General features: G+C 44.9%; 1 protein-coding gene across 2 annotated transcripts in view; it reads left to right on the plus strand.

Moving 5' to 3' along the window:
* Nucleotides 1-19,630, plus strand: part of LOC8042927 (glucose-6-phosphate exchanger SLC37A4) — a 31,215-nt gene extending 11,585 nt beyond the window's left edge. The window contains exons 3-9 of one of the 2 annotated variants that reach the window (XM_040207064.3): nt 946-1,190; nt 3,287-3,422; nt 7,695-7,793; nt 15,798-15,875; nt 16,490-16,686; nt 17,180-17,318; nt 18,472-19,630. In XM_040207064.3, the coding sequence (XP_040062998.1) occupies nt 946-1,190; nt 3,287-3,422; nt 7,695-7,793; nt 15,798-15,875; nt 16,490-16,686; nt 17,180-17,318; nt 18,472-18,671 (1,094 nt within the window). In that variant the 3' untranslated portion in view covers nt 18,672-19,630. Of the gene's footprint in view, nt 1-945; nt 1,191-3,286; nt 3,423-7,694; nt 7,794-15,713; nt 15,876-16,489; nt 16,687-17,179; nt 17,319-18,471 lie in introns of both variants that reach the window. The other variant, XM_040207061.3, reaches the window with a different exon arrangement.
* Nucleotides 19,631-19,934: the final 304 nt, after the last annotated feature.

Raw genomic sequence — 19,934 nt, forward strand, 5'->3', positions numbered from 1 at the left:
ACGCGGAAGGGCGCGGAGCGACCTGGACCGGCTGGTTCCCGGTTTTCCCGCTTGGCGGCGTCCGTTTTGCTGGAGTCGCGAATAGTCTTGCATAATTAATTTTTAGTGCAAAAAAAAAAAAGTGTTGCAATATGTCCACCGTTCCCAGAAACTCTTGGTATCATTGAAAACCATTAAAGGGCAGCTCCGCTTTATTTTTGATATTTAGAAAACTATGTAGCCCTCTTCAGTATCACATAGGAAGACCTCATGTCAAATATTATGATCTAATTCCGTCTACATATTTAATAAACTGGCCAGCAAACCTTCAAGTGAGCCAAGTCGCCGAAATTTGCCAACTCCAGCGTGCGACGTGAGGTGCAATCGTCAGCGCAGTCAATGTGACGGAGTTGGAGCGGCCAACGTTGAGCCACTACGACAGAGGCATGTCTACGTCATTCTTACATTTTGTTTGTTTTTACTTCTCAGAGCAAAATTGAACGATGATGTCATGAGTTTCTACTCCCGGTGTTGGCTGAACGGCGTCCACGTGATCACCGTAACGCGGGTGCGCTAGCTTGCGCTGTCCTGCGCGCAAACTAGCGCGCAGGGCAGCGCTAGTTTGCGCGTGTGTGAGCACTCGGCAAGAGATCCTTGCCGAGTGCTCACACAGCATTTGTGTCCATTACGTTGGGATCTAAGTTCACGCTGAATGCCAACGCAGCTCTCGTGTCAAATAGATCCTCAGAGTGAGCGCCAGAAATATGGCAGCCTCGGATAATTGGCACAGCAGCCACTAGAAGCGCACACTCTTGAGTAGTGTCTGTTGCTGGCTTCACAGTTGATGTCACACTTGCAATTTATGTACTGGTGATTCTTGTAAGAGTTGCCCGCGGCTTTGTGGCAAACAGAGGGCGCGAAATATGTGCAGGGATGTGTGGAGGTCTAATGCCAAATAGTATGCAGGTACGATGATGAGTGCCCAGAACCTGGCCTATGCCGGCAGCAAGTTCACGTGCGGGGTGCTTGCGGACCGACTTAGCACTCGGTTGCTGTTTGGCGTGGGACTGGTGCTGAGTGGTCTGGTCACCTTGGGCTTCAGCGCAACTTCAGTGTCTTCCCTGGCGGGTTACCTGGTGTCCATCCTCTGGTGCCTTAACGGCATTGCCCAGGGCTGTGGCTGGCCAGCCCTTGTCAAGCTGCTCCAGCAGGTACTCCAAATCGGATCACAACCAGGGGCAAATTTAGGGGGGAGGGCGACCAACCCCCCCCCCTAAGCCCCCCAAAATCAACTTACAATTGATATACACCAGCCAAAAGGTTTGTTTTTGGTGAAAGCAAATATTGGGCCAACAAGATAGATGTGGGCGATGTTTCGGCCGTAACGTCATATCTCAGCAGACTCCCCCTCCCTGCTGCCAGCCGAATGCCTATCGCTCTCCCCCCCCCCCCCCACCTCCCCCCCAAGCCTTATTCATTAATCCACCTTTGATCACACCTGAGATTGACAACGGAACTCGTGACCGGCAAGTTGGCGATTGGGCTAGTACTGAACCCACAGACCCTGCGGCATATACATAATTGATTTGAGGCCTGTTCGGACCGAGCGGTTGTCCAGGAACTTTGGTGTGTGGCAGGGAGCCGAGCCAGGGCAGGAACTCATCAGGAACCCGGAATCGTGAGGGACCAGGGAGCAGGAGGTGTGTCTCTAATACTAACTCTATATATATACACATGGACAAGTTTACAACATGAACGGAAGAACAATGTTGAAAACACACAGTAGCAGCCGCCTGCTGCTGCTTTTATAACGTTACTTTTCCCCACATCCCTAGTAGGGAATTCCTATCGTCCCTGCCTTGACCAAAACGGCGTGGTCGGTGTTCGTTACAGTCAAGAACGCCCCTTCCCGCCCCTTGGTCGGTCACCGGTGCCGTCGAAGTTTGGATGGGGCAAAGAGATAATTACCCCCATGTGCAGATTCTTGGTTTTCGCACGCCAAGACGATAATCCCATCAGTGCTTTAAGCTGAGAATAGGGTGCAAAGCCCCCTCCTTTGTCCAGGGCGTCCCAAGACTGTCGATAGCGCTGTACGTTGAGGCAAGACAGAAGCAGCAAGGGGTGGGGCCGGGAGTTAGGGACGCGTTGGTCAACTCGATGATCCCCTTGCACCAATGTGCACGGTGCCCCCAAGTCACGTCTCTCTTCGTTTCCGGGCACAGCTGACCGGAGCCACGTGGCGACGGTTCACCGGTGCCGGTCGGAATAGATAGGGAAGGTCATTTCCTGGGGCCTTTTGCAACAGGACAGAGATGAAGAAATAAAAATAATGTGCCTCTGTCCGCTCCCGCCGCAAGGCACTGCAGACTTAAAACCAATCCGAATAAAATGAATTGGATCATGAGATAAGTGTGAATTTCACAGTGAAGCCAATTCGGGAAGGGAAAAAAAAATTCAGGACTGGCCAATGGAACAGCCTGGGGAAAACCAGCGGGGCAGAGCCCTTCCTCCTCTGCTCGACCCCTGTGCGACCCCACTACTAGGTCACAAGCGTGCATCACAGTGGGTTCAACGGTCACCGCTGGGCAACCGTGAATCAAGCAGCCCCGCCGCCAGTGATTAGTTTAATATCCCTTGGCTCCCCTTGGGGACATGCACCTTTTCCACAAAGGCACCGCCATCTTAAATGTCGTCACTTCCGGTATGGGCGAAAACATAGCTTTGCTGTTGCCACATCAATAGAAGACATCCAGGATATAAGCGTAACTGTCACCCATTCTCATTTTGCCTCACCTCTATTCTTTTACTATATGCAGGTTAAAATGTTAAATTATTTTTTGTCGCACATACCGAATATGTCTACCAGGTGACTGGGGACGAGAATAAACGAAAAAGGTTTATATGTTTGTTCAATGTATTTTGAAGAAATTAATAGCCTCTGGACATAAATAAAAGATGCTCCCAGACAAAGGCAAACATTGAAAAAAAGTGTTCCTACTTGGTACATAAGGACCACATTTAATGTTGATGTGCATATCAACACGAAGGGTGCAAAACAACTGCGGGCAATTAGGGAAACTGTCTAATGGTTTATAGGGTAACATTTGAAAGGTCTGGAAGAAAAACACGATTATGATGTTTCTTGTTTGCGTGCTTCTTCACCAGTGCTTGTACAGTATAAGCATTAGGAATCTTCCACCTAACGTCCGTGTTCTCACTAAGGCCCTCGGATCCATGTGTTGCACTCTATATGGACTGCTAATGTGTGCATGCATAAGCCTGCTCACTGTTAATCTGTTCCCCGCAGTGGTTCCCTCCTTCTTCCTTTGGAACGTCATACGGTATCCTGGCTGCCTCGTCCAACATCTCCCTGAGCCTTGCGCCAATGCTCGCCTCTTTCCTGATCCTGAACTACGACTGGCGTGTTAGTCTCCTGGTCGCAGGTAGCGTTATAAATGAACAGAAAGCAGACTTTTCAGCAGGCATTTTTGTACCTATCCGGCAAATCTCTTTTGGTGTGCCGATTTATTTTGAGGAAGATGGGTCATTTCGGAGTCCCCCTACCATAAAGACAATAACTATGCTCCGTTACGCAGGTTAAGAGAGGTCCCCGCAAGTGCGCTCCACTCTTTCCACTTTAGCAGAGTGAGCGATAGAAAAAAGCGAGAGAGGATCGAGCCGAGTCATCTCGCCTCCTCTCCAACCTTCGCTCTGCTAAAGTGGGGAGAGTTGTGGGCTTTGCGGGAGGAGCTTGTTTAGCTTTTCTTATCCTGCAACTTCAGCGAGGTATATATGGTACTAAAGGCCCTGTCACAATGAGGCAACAGTTGGACAACTCTATCCAGCAACATGAGAAAATTGTGTTGCCGGCAGCCCTGTCACATCGCGGCAACAACAACAGTCGGGCAAGATGTGCTGCTGCCCAGCAGCCATGTTGCCCGATTTGTCCAACCACCCTGTTACACCGTGCTGACGGCGGGGACAACACGGGGAACACTGTGCCATCTTGATTGTTTACCTTCGTACATGTGCGTCGCAACGTCGCTGGAAATGTGACTCTACAAAGTGCTAGTGTGTTCGAACAACCGGTAATTACCACGGGACGACATCGACCAGTAATTGTGATTAGAAAACTTGACATGGGGAGTATTTTCTACCTTTTATTTTATCAAAATGTTCTTCATTCGCTGACAAAGCAGATAGGCCTAACCGAGGAAAGTGAGACCGCTGATATATGTTCAGAATTTACGCCATGGTATGAATTGTTTCTGTCCGTTTCTTTCTTTCGTGCAGTTCCTATTTGTACTGTAAAATTGAGTTAGCACCGGCAGTACCCCAAGGCACCTTTTGTAGCATGGTGTTGAGCTGAACTGAGAGTGCTTGAAGACTGCAACACCTACATGATCGGTCGTCATAACAATCGGTGAAATAAATATTTTTCAACGGTCTTTGCCTACCGCCTGCTATGTGATCGCTTCATTTCCCAAAACGTCCTGGGTATTTTGGAAACAAATCAGGTGTCTGGTAGCAGCTCGTTTCCAAGTTCCAAGCATCAACAATCATGATCAGAGTGGTCGTTCTAATGCTTAGATTTTTTAATCTCTGCTTTTCTGGATTATTTTTTTTGTACATTATTAGGGGGTGAGCAGGCATGTAAGTCCTAATTGCAATCTGAACGTTCACGACTGTAGCTGTGAGCTTCCTTTAATTACGCAGTAAAAACATTCATCAAATTATTTTAGCTGCAGACCAGCCTTAAGTATTGTTAAATAATGTTTTCCAATCCTTTATTTAAGTAAGACATTATTGATAGGGATCTAGCTCTGCCATTGAAGCTTTCTGTGTTGTCGTGTTGCCAGCCCAAAATTCGCTCAGCCAGCAATCAGGGCAACACACGTTTTCCAACGCAAGTTGGGGCTGTTTTTGTTGCCAAAAGCTGTCATACCGAGGCAACATATTAGTTGGCGTCCATGTTGTGCAGCTGTTGCAGCGATGTGACAGGTTTATCGGACAAGACGGGGAGCGAGCAAAAAGTTGCTCGACTGTTGGACAACGTGTTGTATTGCTCTTGCCGTCATGTTTCTTCAGTGTGACAGGGCCTTAATGCATTCCAGTTATTGGTTGAATGGCTTGAGAAGATATGCTAGGTTATGGCAGGAGAAACTTGTTCGAAGCACAGATCTACTAATGGTGCAACACATAGGATATTATCTTGCAATAAGTAGCCATACCTCATAAAAAATAACCAGGAAGTTGGCTCAGCACAGCATCATGTTGTGCTGAGATGTGAAATCGTTACCAGGCCTACCATAACCGGTGTTTTAAATACAGTACCCCGCAGGGGGCACCTGTGAAAGCAGGTGTTTGGAAAGTGGCGTCTCCACAGACCCCGAGCCATGTGGGTTCGCTCGCCCACGTCTGGCTGTGCGTGGCTTTCTCGTGTCTGGGGAAAAGGGCGGCATCCTGGTGGTTGAGCCAAGCCCAGGGTAGGTTTGGACCCTTCGGGGCCCCCCGGGCGAGACAATACACCACTTCGGCCCCCCGCGTCTCATAGACAGGAGTCTTGGTAAGGCCTGGCCAGGATGATTCAGTCTAGTCGCCACATCTTCTACTATCCCCTCCCTTCTTTCACCCTTGTCTTCTCCTTTTTTTCGCTCTTCTCATTTCTCTTCTTTCCTTCCTCAACTCCTTTGGCGGATTCACAACTCATAAGAAGTCTGACTTTTTCTATATTCACCAGGCACACACATTCACCATCTCGCTCTGAAAGTGTGCTTTTCCCCTAAGCACACGGCTGCACTACTGCACTACAGTGAAGCAAAAATCGCAAAAACACTGTGCCTGCTTTGCAGGTATCACTTTTCTGCAGTGCACCGGTGCGCGGTAAGAAGCACACTCATCGGAGATCACCAACTTGGCGCAATTGTGACTTTGCTAACACGTCAAAAAGCATGAATGTTGCAGATCATCTCTAACCGAATATCAGATAACGCACTATTCGTAGCTACTATTTAAATCTTCGCACAAACCTACTATACGATAGTGGCCAGATAGCTTTGAGCGAGCTGGATTGTTTAGCTGTGCTATGGCAACTCCGGTCAATTCCAAGGAATTTGAGTTCATGGTTGATTAGAGATCCCAAGGTAATAAGAGACGGTTCTACACAAATTATTTCTAAAAAAGTGTAATACCGTATTTTTTGCACAGTCTTCGTTTAAAGCTTAACACAAATGTAATCCGGAACCCTACCTGCGAGCAACATTGCTCTTGTGTCGTCACCTACAAACTCTAACCATGTGGTACAAATGGGCAGAAGTGTCGTCTGTTACAATTGGCAGTTTGCTACACTCGAAGACGCCTGCACTACCGTAATAGCAGCTTGTGTTTTAGTGCAGATAAAGGCATGTTTTCCCAAGGGCTTGTTTTGAAAATATTAGAAGGAAGTGGAGTTCAGCAAACTATGTGTAAATATGTTGCAACGGGTTTGTAGAAGTATACCATGCTCAAGGTCGAAAAGTGGCTCTCTCACATGTGACGGACGCTGCCGGCGATGACGCATGCTTGCACAAGAGCACACCAGGACATTCCAGCGCATGCGCATTCTGCAAATCACATGGCCAACGATAAGCGTGCTGCTAGCACCGCCTGTAGATTTTGCTAGACACAGTATTAAACAAGCAAACAAATCTCCCTGAGCATGACGGATGCAGCGCAGGGTGCGCTGCGCAGAAACGGTGGTGGTGACTGCATTGATGGCTACGCTCACCTCGCCTGCTATTCTCCGTTCACCCTTTAGCTGAGACTAGAAGCTGCACCTTCAGTGCAAGCTTTCTGCCTTTGCTAACAAAAGTGTGAACGCACAGGCACATGCCACCAAGGCACTGCAATAGCCAGTGAGATTGGGCTAAAGGTGGAACTTCTAGTCTGAACTTAAGGGTGAACAGAGTATAGGATTACCAGATTCTGGTAATTTCGCACACCTCAAACTTTGCTTGTCAGACATGGTAACCCTGGAGCAAGGGGACAAAAAAGGATGGACAGACACAAAACTGAATCCTTTTTTGTCCCCTGCTCTAGGGTTACCACATCTATCCTTAATCAGCTCGCCTGTCTACTTGCTTTAACTTCAATTTGCTTGTCAGTTTTATCAACTTTTAGGTGGAATTAGGCAGAAGTAATTGGCGTGGGGTCTTTTTAGACAATGCTAAAGATAATTCCATTGCTTTCTTAATATTGAAAATGAACCAGAGTTGTCCTTCAATGGTGCTGACAATTTATCCAACGTCGACTGTTTTCTCTCTCTGTTAGTTATGAGTAAAAGGAATAAATTGGGCATGTTGACTGTGAGGAAAAAACAAGTGAAACAGGTGCTGAGCCATAACTGAAGACTTGTCACGTACATAAAATGGAAGAGTCAAGGGGCAACGAAATTTGGAAACACAACCAGTTGTACACAAACACACACAGAGACCATCAAGGATGCAATCTTCATGACATCAAATTCATCGACAATTGTGGAATATATGCTATACTTCATTTTCTGTCGATGTGATACACAATGGTCTTCCCAAGATTTTTGTTAAGCAGTTATAGTAAAATGAAGCTCAAGGTAATGAATGTGTAACTCATGCATAATTGCTTATAAGATCTCCTAATTCATGACCAGTGCTATTTGCCAGGCTGTCATTCACTGATACAAATGCCATATCCTACAGGTGCCCTACCCATAGTTGCGGGGCTTGCTTCTAGGTTGGCACTGGTGGACAAGCCCACTGACGTTGGCCTCCAGGCTGTCGTGGAAGATGCTCGGCAAGGTAACAGATTACCATATTGACTGTTATGTTAGGAGAAAAGCATTGAACAATGCACTGTAAGAAATTTGGAGTGTCTAGTACTTTCCCGCAAAGCATTTGGTAGGGTCAATCGCTGGAATTTCTTAGATTGTAGAGTAAAGAACAAAACAAAAAGTTCTGCAGATTTATCTGCCATTTTTTTTTTCTTTTTTTACTGGGGAAGCTTTTAGGGGACAAATTCTTTGGTTTATTAGATCAAAGGGTGTGAAGTGCTGCATGCCTTTAATCGAAAGCCGTTCGGCTGAGCAGTCATGGTTTAGGAAGTGTCGAGTCAGCTATTATGACTGCCCAAATATATGCTAGAGGCACTGACCAAATGAATACTTTGAGAATGGAACATATTACATTATTTGCCTGTTGTGAGCACATTGGCAAAAATTTGGTTTGTTGCATGCAGAATATCTGCTGATGTGTGATTGAGCTTCTATGTGGCTATGATAAGTAACACACATCTAACTATTGAGGCGAAATGTCATGCCAGGTGTTTCATGAAATGTGAGCAAACATTTCTCGCAAAAACTATGTATTGTATATAAAATAGAGATTGATGTTGTCAGTAACAATTAAAGTACCTGCATAAAGGGTTATGGAGCATTTGGAAAAATAAATGGTTTGTTATATTGAATAGTTGACATTTTAATTTGTAAAAATTGTGTCATACTGTCATGACCGTTTATAACGAAGTCAGTTATAATTAGGGTTCGGAGTTTTCGGTGCAAGATCCGCAGTCAGAGTTTAGTGAGTACACAAAATATGTTATGCTTCAAAACGTTGCACCGTGTCTCTTTTGGTAGTCGCATTTGGTTGTTTGGCCAATTTTGGATCAGGCAGCGCTTCATCTCCTCAGCCTGACAGTGTCCAGTGTTAACATTGAGAGGGCATTCTCGAAGCCCAGGTTCATTAATGAGGAAAAAATGAGTTTGGATCAATGCGAACCTGGGAAAGTACATATGTGTTTGCTATAATAAGATCACGTAATCCTGATGTACAGAAGGTGAAGTTCCATGTTTTTGGGACACTGACTTGTTTGTACATCTGTGTTTTTTGTTGTTTTTTTGTTTCTTACAGTTGCACACATTTGCCAAATAAAGTGTCAATGTTTGTTTTTCAATGTATCTGTGCCGTTGTTCCTTGAGGGATCACGAATTTTAGAGTTGCAAGGATCATCTGGTCCGGTGTGCGATGATGTTTCTTTCATATTCACCGAAAAAAACTGTAAAATTTTTGTGGGCATAAATATACACCGGCAAAAAAAATGAAAATTGAATCTTTAAATAAACACCGAAAAAAGTATGCCGAATTTTGAAAAAATAAAAACCGAAAACGCGGAACCTTAGTTATAATGAAATAGCGGCTATAGCGAAGCGATCACGTTTTCCCAGTCCGATGTGAACGCTTTTGGCTCCTTGCAGGCTGCAGCTCGTTTTGTAAACCTTGCCCACAAACCACGTGACTCCAATTGAGTGGTTCATTTCATTCATTTCATTTATGTCTCTCAGGGCCCGAAGGCATTAGAGAGAGGAGTGGGGTGCAGTAGATGGAACAAAGCAAATAACAACGAAAAGGCAAACAATACACAAAATAACTACTAAACATCATTTAACACGTAGTAATGGCACAGCACATGGAATAAAACAAATACTGTTAACGACTTAACTTTTGCGGGCTCAAATTTTCGCGAATCGGGCCAAAGCTGAAAATTGGAAATTATTCACGGGTTCTAATTTTCGCGAATCGAGTGTAGCTTTTGTAGCGTTCACATATTGCCCGAATTGTTCGCGGGACATATTTCTCGCAAATTGTGGGCGATTTGCGAAAATTAAGTCCTCGTAAAAATTTAGTTTTTTACAGTAACAATGAAAAGGCAAAAAATACAAAAAATTACTACTAAACATCATGTAACAGGTTAGTAATGGCAGTCTTAAAGGGGTACTCCGGCCGTTTTTTGAGCTACCTAAACAAATTGCATTTTCTGACTACCCAGACTTCAGTCGTCATATTATGCTATTTATTTTCTCGAAATTCAAAATAGCAATTGAGAAAACCGTAAATGAAGATAATGCCGAAACCAGCGTTCAGATTTTCGCGCGCTCTTCAGTGGTGTGACGTCACACATGGTACAGACTTTCAGGTCGTGCATGTAGTCTTAAACAGAGTATGTCGAGTGTTTCTTTGCGTGCTTCTCGGTGAATCAGTTACCAAACATTCTTTTCCCACCATCAAACGTCTTGTAATCAGTTGGGAACATGGCTTACTGCCCACTTCGTACCATTTCTGTCGTCACACTTCAATGTTGCCAGTAGGGGCTCCCGGTTTGAGAAACACTGAAAACGAAATTTGAATATTCAAGAACTTCACAAATTTTTTTTCTTTTCACACAATACTTGGGGAACTTGTAGAGCCATGTGTATCAGTGTATTGAGCCAATTTTGAAACAAATCGGCGACCATGAAAAAATCACCGGAGTTTCCCTTTAAATTTATTTGAGGCTTGTGATTGTGATAATGGCTGCGGGAAGGCGGTTCCAGTCAATCGAGGTTTGAGGCAAAAACGAGGCATTAAAGGTAGGTGTGCCTGCAATGAGGGATCCCAACTTTTAATTGATGATCGGTGTGTGATGATATGCAAAATGGTTCAGAAAATAGTGCTTGGCGGAGAGTAAGGTTAGAGTGATACCTATATCTTATGGAACAAGCATAGACAGGATATCTTTCGACGAAGAGAAAGATTGGGCAAGGATAGAGATGCTTTCATTAAAGTGGTGCTAGCTGTGCGATGATAGTTAGAAAGTATAAAACGGGCGGAGCGGTTTTGAATGGATTCTACGGCAGATGCAATTGGGTGATACCAGGGTTCCAGATTGAGGCGGCATATTCAAGTTTAGGGCGAATTAAGGTTTTATAAATTAGAAGCTTTAATGAAAGAGGGGCAAGAAAAAGTTGCACCTTTCTTAAAGGACTGTGCAACAGTTTCGGTGCTTTGCTTAAATAATTTGGGAGTTGGTATCTCGACCTTTCTGAAGTAAAGACAAAAAAAAAAAAACGCTTTTGCCTGCATGTCCTAGTTTTTATTTTAAAAATGGACAAATATTGAGGTTTTCGGCACCTCTCAACTGCTCCTTCACCATCTTCCGAGTCACGTGCGCTCTGACGTCAATGGGGGTCGCTCGGCGTTCCGGTGAAGCTTTCTCTCTAAAGCCATCAGTGAGCAGCGAGAACTTACCTGCTCGCAACCACGTGGCCACCTGCTGGCGGGTGCAGCGCAAACAATATGGTGAAAGGAGGAAAGTCTCATCCGGGTCTGGCCATACTGGTCCGGCTCTATCCCCCTCCCCCTCTGGCGGCTGTTCGCGGTAGCAGATAGAGCAGAGACCTAGGGGATAAATGGCGCCACTAAAACTTGGTATAATAAAAGTTTAGTCTATGGTACCAGTTTTTTTACGCATTTATATTTATGTAGGAACAACAAGATTTATAGAAAGTTTACCTTTTATCGAGCAGGTATTCGCACAACTTGCTATCTTTCTACAAGACCCCCATTGACGTCATGCCGCGTGGTTCTCATGACCGCTGCTCGCGGCTGCAGGTCGGGAATATTCTAATTTTTGCCTTGCGATTGCGAGGTTGAATCGCAACATTTTGATGGAAGGAGGTGTGTCCTCTGTGACAAGATAAACAATGTCAAAAGTAGAAGATGCCCATTCTTTCAACATTAAAATCGTTGCACAGCTCCTTGAAATCTAGCTCTTTATTTGCGTCTCCAATTCACTATAGGTGGCGCCACTCAATTTCCAAAATGGCGGGTATAGTGAAGGTCGAAGGGGCATGCCGCTGTTGAGCCTGTCTAGTGGGCTGGCTTCACTGAGCGACACAAGTTATTTCTGGTAATGCAAGGAAGCTAGGGTGTTATGAGCGCGGGTCACCCCCTTATCTTTAAAACAAAACCGGTGTTTAGCATGATATTTGCACCAGGAGGCACATTTTAATTGTTGAGCGAAACTGAAACTACCTCTATTTTGGATTTAATTTTTCAGTATAGTAGGTCTTAATTTCGGGTTCTTTCATAACTCAAGATGTGTCTCACATCGTAATTATTTAGTTAAAGAAGTTGTTTGCGGAAACCTTATTACATACATGTTCAATCCAGCTACTTCAAAATATTTTTGGAGATTTTAGTGTCCCTTAAAAGTCAGGGTGTTCATACACCTTAGAGGTGACAGAGAATATTGCATTTGTTGAAAAGAATAGTCCTGATACTTGTGCATTCCCGCTGCCTTTTCACACTCAGATTCTTGTCATGTGAAATAATAAATTGTGGCCCTTTTAATTGGTTTTTGGGTGTTTATATGATTAATTGCTTTAACATGTTTCCCAGGACAACAAAAACAGAATAAATCCAATTTTTAAAATACATTCACAAAACATAAATTAAGAAATGCTGTTCTCACTACAACAACCCAAAGACAATCCGTTTAAGACAGCTGAAGTGTGTGTGTTTTTAAAGCAACGTACGTGACACATATAGTAGGACTTTATATTTCATCCAGTGTTTGACTGTTTGTCTATCTTGATAACAATGTCAGAGTTTTTCATATGCTAAAAAGAAAACAAAAAGATACTTTTCTGGAAAGACTATCATGGTTAAATGGCATATTTTTGTGATTGTGGCGTTAATAGGGGGCATACATTGCCGCGATTTGTATTAATATTAATAATATTAAAGTTAAGATATTTTAATACATAATTTTTCAAGCTCATATAATTTGTTGCTTATGATCTAATTTCAAACACATGAACAAGTATGACAATCAAAAATGTGCAAACTATCATCACTGGCACGAATTGTAACATTTTTAATTACAAAGTTATGAAATAAAAAGTCTAAAATCAATGAAAACATTCTCGCTAATGTGAGAAATCCATGTGAAATTACATTAATTCTGGGTAAAGCATATGGTGCTATCAAAGTCGCGACTTTTGACAATCGGCAAAACTTCCAATTTTGCCGCCAATATCCTTCCAAACCAAATGACCACCCCCCCCCCCCCCAAAAAAAAAAGAAAGTTTTTCTTAAATTTAATAATCTTTTTGTAACAGTTAGTTACTTTCATTTTTACGCGCGGTCGTTTTGCTAATCTCAGCCTTTCCAATTCGAAGGAACGCCTACCTGCTTGCACGTCTGCTCACCGCAGCACGTTTCGTTGGCGTTGGAAGCTGGTGAAACAGTACTGTAATATCTTGAGAGAGAGCCCACCTAAAATCAAAAGAAAATTGGGTGAAAATAAGGAGTGGGCTAACTTTCGGTGTTCAATCAAGAAAAGTTTTAAAAGATGATAATTTAAGATCATATGTCCCTGCCAAACCATGTTATCACGGCGGGTCAAAAAAGCAAAGATGACTGCACTTACCAGTCAGAAGTTGGGCTACCTTTCGGGGGTGGGGCATCTCTCGGGATTTTACAATAGTGAGTTTTAGTATAGCCTATACAAGCAAACGTAAGCGCTGTGTGTTTGCGTTAGCTTTGTGTGTTCCACAGTGCGCTTGCGCGGAGCCCAAAATTGCAGTCTTATATTGACGCATGGTGATGGCGCGCATGCGCAACATGGAGCATGCAAGAAACGCAAACGCACAGCGCTTGCGTTTCTTTCTATACGCAATACTAAAACTCTCTAATAAGGTACAACCCTATATCGGCTGCAGCCCTACGTTGGAACAGTGAAAAGTGTTGTTTGCATTCGGAAATGACATTTCGCAAGCCATCCTCGCAAGCAGTTCCACCGTGCCCGCTGAGCAGGACAATCGGGGGACCCTCACTAAGGCGCTTCCCGTTTCCGCCGCGGGAGGGCGAGCAACGAGCTAAAGGTGCGAATACAGACGAAACACGAACTTGAGCGCGAACGTGCTGTGTGCGCTTTGTTTGCTTCGTGTTCCTTATCGGCGTCGTTAGCGGGTGTGGTTACTCTCTGCGCGAAAGTCTAGCTTCGCACAAGCACCGATTCAGCGACTTGTGGCTACTCAACAATGGCAAGTCCCAGCACCGCCGGCACCTCGACGGGGAAAACGAAGGCAATCTCCTCGAAACAAAAGTGTGTTGCCATTCTCAACGAAGTGTGCATCAACGTGAAGAATGCCGTCCAATGCCGGCGTCCTCCGTGGCAGTCGTAACAGCTGTCGATAGGGCTCTGGATGCGGTCCGTACGTAGGTTGCAGGATTTTCTTTCGATCGGAGCTTCTCGCAGTTGGTGAGAAGTCTTACGATCCAGCAGAGAGCACGTGCAGGGAAACCTCAACCACTTTCTGCAAGCACGGTAAACATGTGCCCCTGATGGCCCATGTTATACAGTAAACTCTCAATTGAGTGAACTTCAAGGGACCCAAAGAAATAGTTGACTTAACTGAAAGTTCACTAAACTGAATATGTTCACTAGAATATGGTATAGCATAGGGCACAGCAAACATCGAGTCAAAAGTGTGAAATGCAATTTATGGAGTCATGTACATCGATATATACAAAGTGCATAACAGTTACGTTGCTGCCTTTCTCATTTTGAAAAAAAAAATCTAATTTTCATTTGCACCAACGCTCCTAAAGCGCATGAAGTAACAAAGTTACCCAGAGAGTCTATATTTTTTTGCACTTCCCCTGGCACTGCTCATTGCTGTGACGAAGCCATACTGCAACGGCATTGTCCACTGGCTTGAAATATTCCGTGCAGAGTCGTTTTCTGTTGGGATTGAACACACTTTCTCCTTCAAGCTTCGACTTTTGCTTCATTATCATTGACAACGTCGACGGTGGAATCCCATAGTCCTTCGCAACGTCCACTTGCCTTTGACCGTTGTTCAGACGCTGAAGGATTTTGAGCTTGTCTGATGGAGACAACCATTTCCGTTTCGTTGTACTCATTACGAAAGTGGGCGCACAAACTGCCGTCCTGCCGTTGTTACCCAAAACTAAGATGGCCGAACGGAACCGATGATAAGGAAAAAAAAGACACACCACGGGGTTTGTTTTCGTCTACCGCACCGCCGCTTTACTGGCTTTACCTCGGTGGCTCTGTAAACGCCAGCGATGATATGCCACCACTGCAGAGGCGGCGGCGGGCGGCGGGCATTGGCTACGCCAGCACTGCAGAGCACTAAACTTCATTGAACTGATTGCAAAAATAATCCTGGGTCCACCGATCAAGTTCTTTGAACTGAAATATTTGCTATTCCGAAATTCGTTTAACTAAAACATTTTTTACATAAAATGCATAGGAAACTGCTGAGAATTTTTTTAAAGTTCGTTATTCTGAAATATTTGTTAAACCGACGTTCACTCAAGTAAGAGTTTACTGCATATAGTACTTTTTTTTTTTTTTTGTGTTACATTTATGGATTTTAGATGTAACGAAGAAGCGGATAATAGCGAAGTGATTTCAGATTCCCATCGACTTCGTTATAACCGGTCTCGAAAAAAGTTTCGTACGGAGGGTTGTTGGGAATCATTGCACGCTACTAAACAAATTGAAACGCATACAGAATTTTAATAACTAAAAAACATTCTTCACATGCGTGGTGACGATAACCCACGAGGCCGAAATCAGCAATGTCTCGCCCCTAACGCTATCGCTTTAAAATACTAATCGAGGTTTTGGTTAATAATCCTCCACATTTAGATCATCTCTTCTGTCAGAGCGTAGTGAAACACTGCTGGAACCTTAAATCTTCCTAAAAGTGATTTTTGATGATACCCAGCAAGTTTTCTAAATTAACCCTTATTTGTAATAATTAAAAAAAAATTACTGAAAAGTAATTCACCACTTAATTGTCTCAAACACTATGGACCTCCCTAACTAGGCCCCTTGTTGGTGGTGACAATGGTCGTATAAACCTTTAGGTGAGGACAACCGTAGCTTGGCAACTGTGATGGATCTGGTAAAAAGTCCATTCATCTGGCTGATGTCCCTGGGCTACTTGACAGCCTTTGGCGCCAAGACTGGTGCAGTCGACTGGGGCCAGCTGTACCTCATACAAGACCTCGGCCATTCTCAGTTTGCTGGTGCGTACTATCCATTCTTATGGGTCATCGTTGCATGCTGCCCTAATACAAGCCTCTGCTGAATGTCTCCATACTGGTTCACAGTTTTTCTTGCTGAACCCCTACTTTTGTGGTCACTTATCTATCTGGTATTTACTGGGAAGGTAATAGGATGGAAAAATTAAAACACATCTTGTTTCGATAATACTATGATTTGTATATGTGTCGAGTGACTGGGCGGTCTGACTAATTGGCTTTTTTGTCTTAAAGAGCAGAAGGCTCTTTAAGACAATGTTAAATGTTAAATTTCATAGTGTGAGGTTGGGGCCCTGGGGAAGATAGCTAATCAAAACATTCTTTCAAACAACTAGTAGTTCGGGGATGACTCCAAATCATCAGTTCGGCCACTCTTTTTTTCGTTTTGTTTTTGGGAAGGAAACCAACGTTTTTGTGCGCTTCCTTTCTCCGAACTCCTTCTTTGTTGGCTTGCTTGCATGACCCGAGTTGCCACGCTGCCTGCGCAGAAACCACAGCGATGAGAGCTCGTCCTAGAGTTGGGGATGCATTTTAGCGGTGCCTTTCATTCAGCGCCGTTCCTATCTAAGGAAGCTGAGGTTGGCGCCTCCGGCATGCAGCGAGTGCCCTCATGAGCTGCATAGAGGCTGGAGGACTCTTGGGAGGCATCTTGGCAGGATACCTGACAGACAAGAAAGTGCGCACGAGTGATTCGTCGCGGAGCAGCCCAAGGGTTCCACTGGCTGTGCTCTTCACGGCGTGCTCTGCGGTAGCCTTTCATCTGCTGGGCTTCAACGTCGGTCGGGAATCCTCGGAGGCAAGTTCCTCGAACTACGTTTCCCGGTACGTGTCTTCAACTGGTGTGTTTACCGCGCTGCAAAAGAGTGGTCCGTCGATTTCCGCCCGATGGTGTCGCAGAAATGTCACGTTGTCGCCGGCCGTGATTCTGGCGGAGTTACAACAATGGCGGTGGATGTAGCAGACATCTGTTTCGCTGCAAGTCCCTCTCCAGCCTGACGGTCCACAAAAGCTTTAGCAACCAGGACGAGGGGACACAGCAACGACAGCGACACTCACGTTTGCTTGTAGTACTTTTGGCTGGGACTTCTAGCACCACCGCCTGGATCACAGCATCCGACAACGCTACACACCGGCTTTTGTGTCGTTGTCTGTTGCCACTTTGGGACTACTTTCGATGTATGGGCAGAATAGGATTTGGGCAGGTAGACACACCGGTTAAAGATGCGTGCCAGGCACCATACCCGAACCAAACTCTTGGAGCCCGCGGTTGATGGTTGGCGGGTTTGCAGTGGTGGATTGGTGCCATCGGGCTGGTCCTCGGGGTGGGCACATACGGCCCAATGGCCATCTTCGGTGTCGTCGCTTCCGAGTCTGCTCCTGCGCACCTCGCGAGCACGTCGCACGCCATCGTCGCCCTGGCTGGCGGTGGTAAGCTCTTTCTTAAGCAGGATCGGGGACTGGCACGTAGAGAGGCACTGAGGTGACCGCTTAGCACCTGCTCAAGTTACAGCCACCGAGTTTCGAGCATATCTCTTGCACGTTAAAGGGCACTAAAAGCCACTTTCTGCCACTGTCTGTTTAGGGTCATAGCTCACTATGGGCTCTAACCATCTAAAAGACCAAACATTAATTGCATTCATGTGTGGCCAATTTCTCTATGCGCAGTGCGGGGGGGGGGGGGGGGGGGGGGGGGGGGTTGCGGCTGCGGCGGCGGGGGGCACAATAACAAAAGGGTAAATTAAAACAAAAATTAATATAAACATGTTTTGAAATGGAGAATAATCAACCCTACTCACTTGGCTTGGTGCACATGGTTTGGTCTATTTAAATTTGTGAAGTGGCAGCAACCTTTCCCTTGAAACTCCTATAATGCATGTAATGCATTATAGGGAATTGGTGAGGGGATTGGGGTGTCACCTGACATATTTTCCCTCTAAATTTAGCGGGGAAACTCAGTGGTTGTGTAGGTCACATGACATTGATTTTCCCCGCTAAATTTAGCAGGGAAACTAAATTGGTGTCTAGGTCACAAGACGTGAATTTTCCCGCTAAATTTAGCAGGTAATTGAATTGATGTATAGGTCCCGTGGCGCCAACTTCCCTGCTAAATTTAGTGGGAAAATCGAATTAATGTTTTGGCCTCAAGACGTCAATTTTCCTGCAAAATTTGGCGGGAAGACTGAGTTGACGTATTGGTCACGTGCCATCAATTTCCCCAAAATGTGTAGGTCACATGACACCACTTTCCCCGCTATATTTAGAGGAAAATGCACGGATGGATAAACAGAAAACATCTTGAGATTGGGCGGTAGCATTTATAAACATTTCATGCTTAAAAAAAAAAAAAAGTTTTATTGCTTGCTTTGTTTAGCGGTTGAGGGCTTCAGTGACCCTAAGAAGGCCTTTGGGAACCCTAAAGGGTCTGTGGACTGCCATTTGAGAACCATTGCACAGGGATTTTGTCTCCTTTGTGGTATCCACTGATTCAGACTCAACACTTTTCGTCTGTGGAAGGACAGGACCAGTGGCATTTTTGGTAAGAACGCTTTAGCTAAGCTTGCATATGCTTCTTCTCCAACAGTAGGTGGAGTCCTTGCGGGGCTGCCGTTCAGCATCATCGCAGAGTACTACCAGTGGCGAGGAGTGTTTCTGCTTTTGGAAGTTGTCAGCGCAGTCACGGCAGTGCTGCTCTTTCTCGGAAGGAATCTGAACTCGAGGTTGGGAAGCAGGTCGGAGAACGCAGAAATGCTGCCAGGGGTGGCACCACCTGAGGCTGCGTGATGTTGTCCTTCACAGGATTGTTTTTCGTTGAATAGGTGATAAATCCCTTACTTTTAGTTCTATGAGGAATGTATAATTGTTATTGTTTTTGTTGTATGGATGAACCAATGTGTGCAAAACAAAAATACAGTGCACTGAGGGCTGTTGGTATATACCAGGGGTGGCGAGGCAGACCCCTCCTAAGAGCCGCAAACGAAAGCACGACTTTTGTTCAGAGCAATAAACGAACGAACTCGAACTACATTCAATCTATCCGAGCCAAAAGCAGTCAATCTGTACGTAAGATAGCAGTAGCACGTGAGACTACCAACCCGCAACCTGTCTTTCGATTTAAGACGTGTTCCATTTCTCTTTTTGGGGAAGTACTCGTGTGACCGGAAAGGAGGTGGGGTAGGGGAGGGAGCCGTGAGCCGCACTTTAACACGTGAAGAGCCGCAGCTTGGCCACCCCTGGTATATACCATAGAGTGTACACTTTGAGGTGCACTGGATTGGGAAGAGGAGAGATTAAAGGTATAAAAAAGTCGAGAAAAGAAAAGAAGGAAATGGTTGCAGAATGGGCCTTATTACTGTCTCTTATGACTTTTTTCTTTGATCACTGTTCAAGAGATGGGAAAAAGGTGTCTGCAGGTCAGACAGTTCGGTTGCAGCAGGAGAGGTAGACGAGCCCAAGTGCTGAACCAAACTCAGACCTGTGCTAGCCTAAATACTCTATTCAAGTTACTCTATCCTAAATACTCTTTGGTGTATCATATTTTTCAGACTATAGCCCACATCTACTGCATTCTTAGAAGTTGAAATTTTATGCAGTGCAGACTATGCAAGGGGATTTGTATTTTCAAGTACGTGTATTATGATGAGACATGACGAATTTTGTGAAGGACAGATTATGTCAACAGTGGTTCCTATCTGGTACAAGCTTTTTTCTGTGCTAATAAAGCATGCAATTTTCAATTTGTACTTTGAGAACTTTTTCACCAGGTGCAAACTGCTCAATGCAGGCAGACTACATATGTAAGGAGAAACTTTTTTCGGCCAAAATTTGCCTCTGTGGACCGAAATTTGGATTTCAGAAAAAACAATGCTGGAGATGTAGGCGGGACGCTACAATCCCTACAACACTACTAGTGTGGCGATATTTTAAATGGACGGCCGTATTTTTGGAAAAAGAAGTCGAGATTGAACCAGGCCGACAAGGCGCGTAACCGTCAAGATACCTACTAGTTCCCCCCTCTCTTCGTTTCGCTCCCTCAAGGCCGCGAGG

Source organism: Ixodes scapularis, unplaced genomic scaffold (assembly GCF_016920785.2).
Source record: "Ixodes scapularis isolate PalLabHiFi unplaced genomic scaffold, ASM1692078v2 PGA_scaffold3__209_contigs__length_174095766, whole genome shotgun sequence".
NCBI classification, from domain to species: domain Eukaryota; kingdom Metazoa; phylum Arthropoda; class Arachnida; order Ixodida; family Ixodidae; genus Ixodes; species Ixodes scapularis.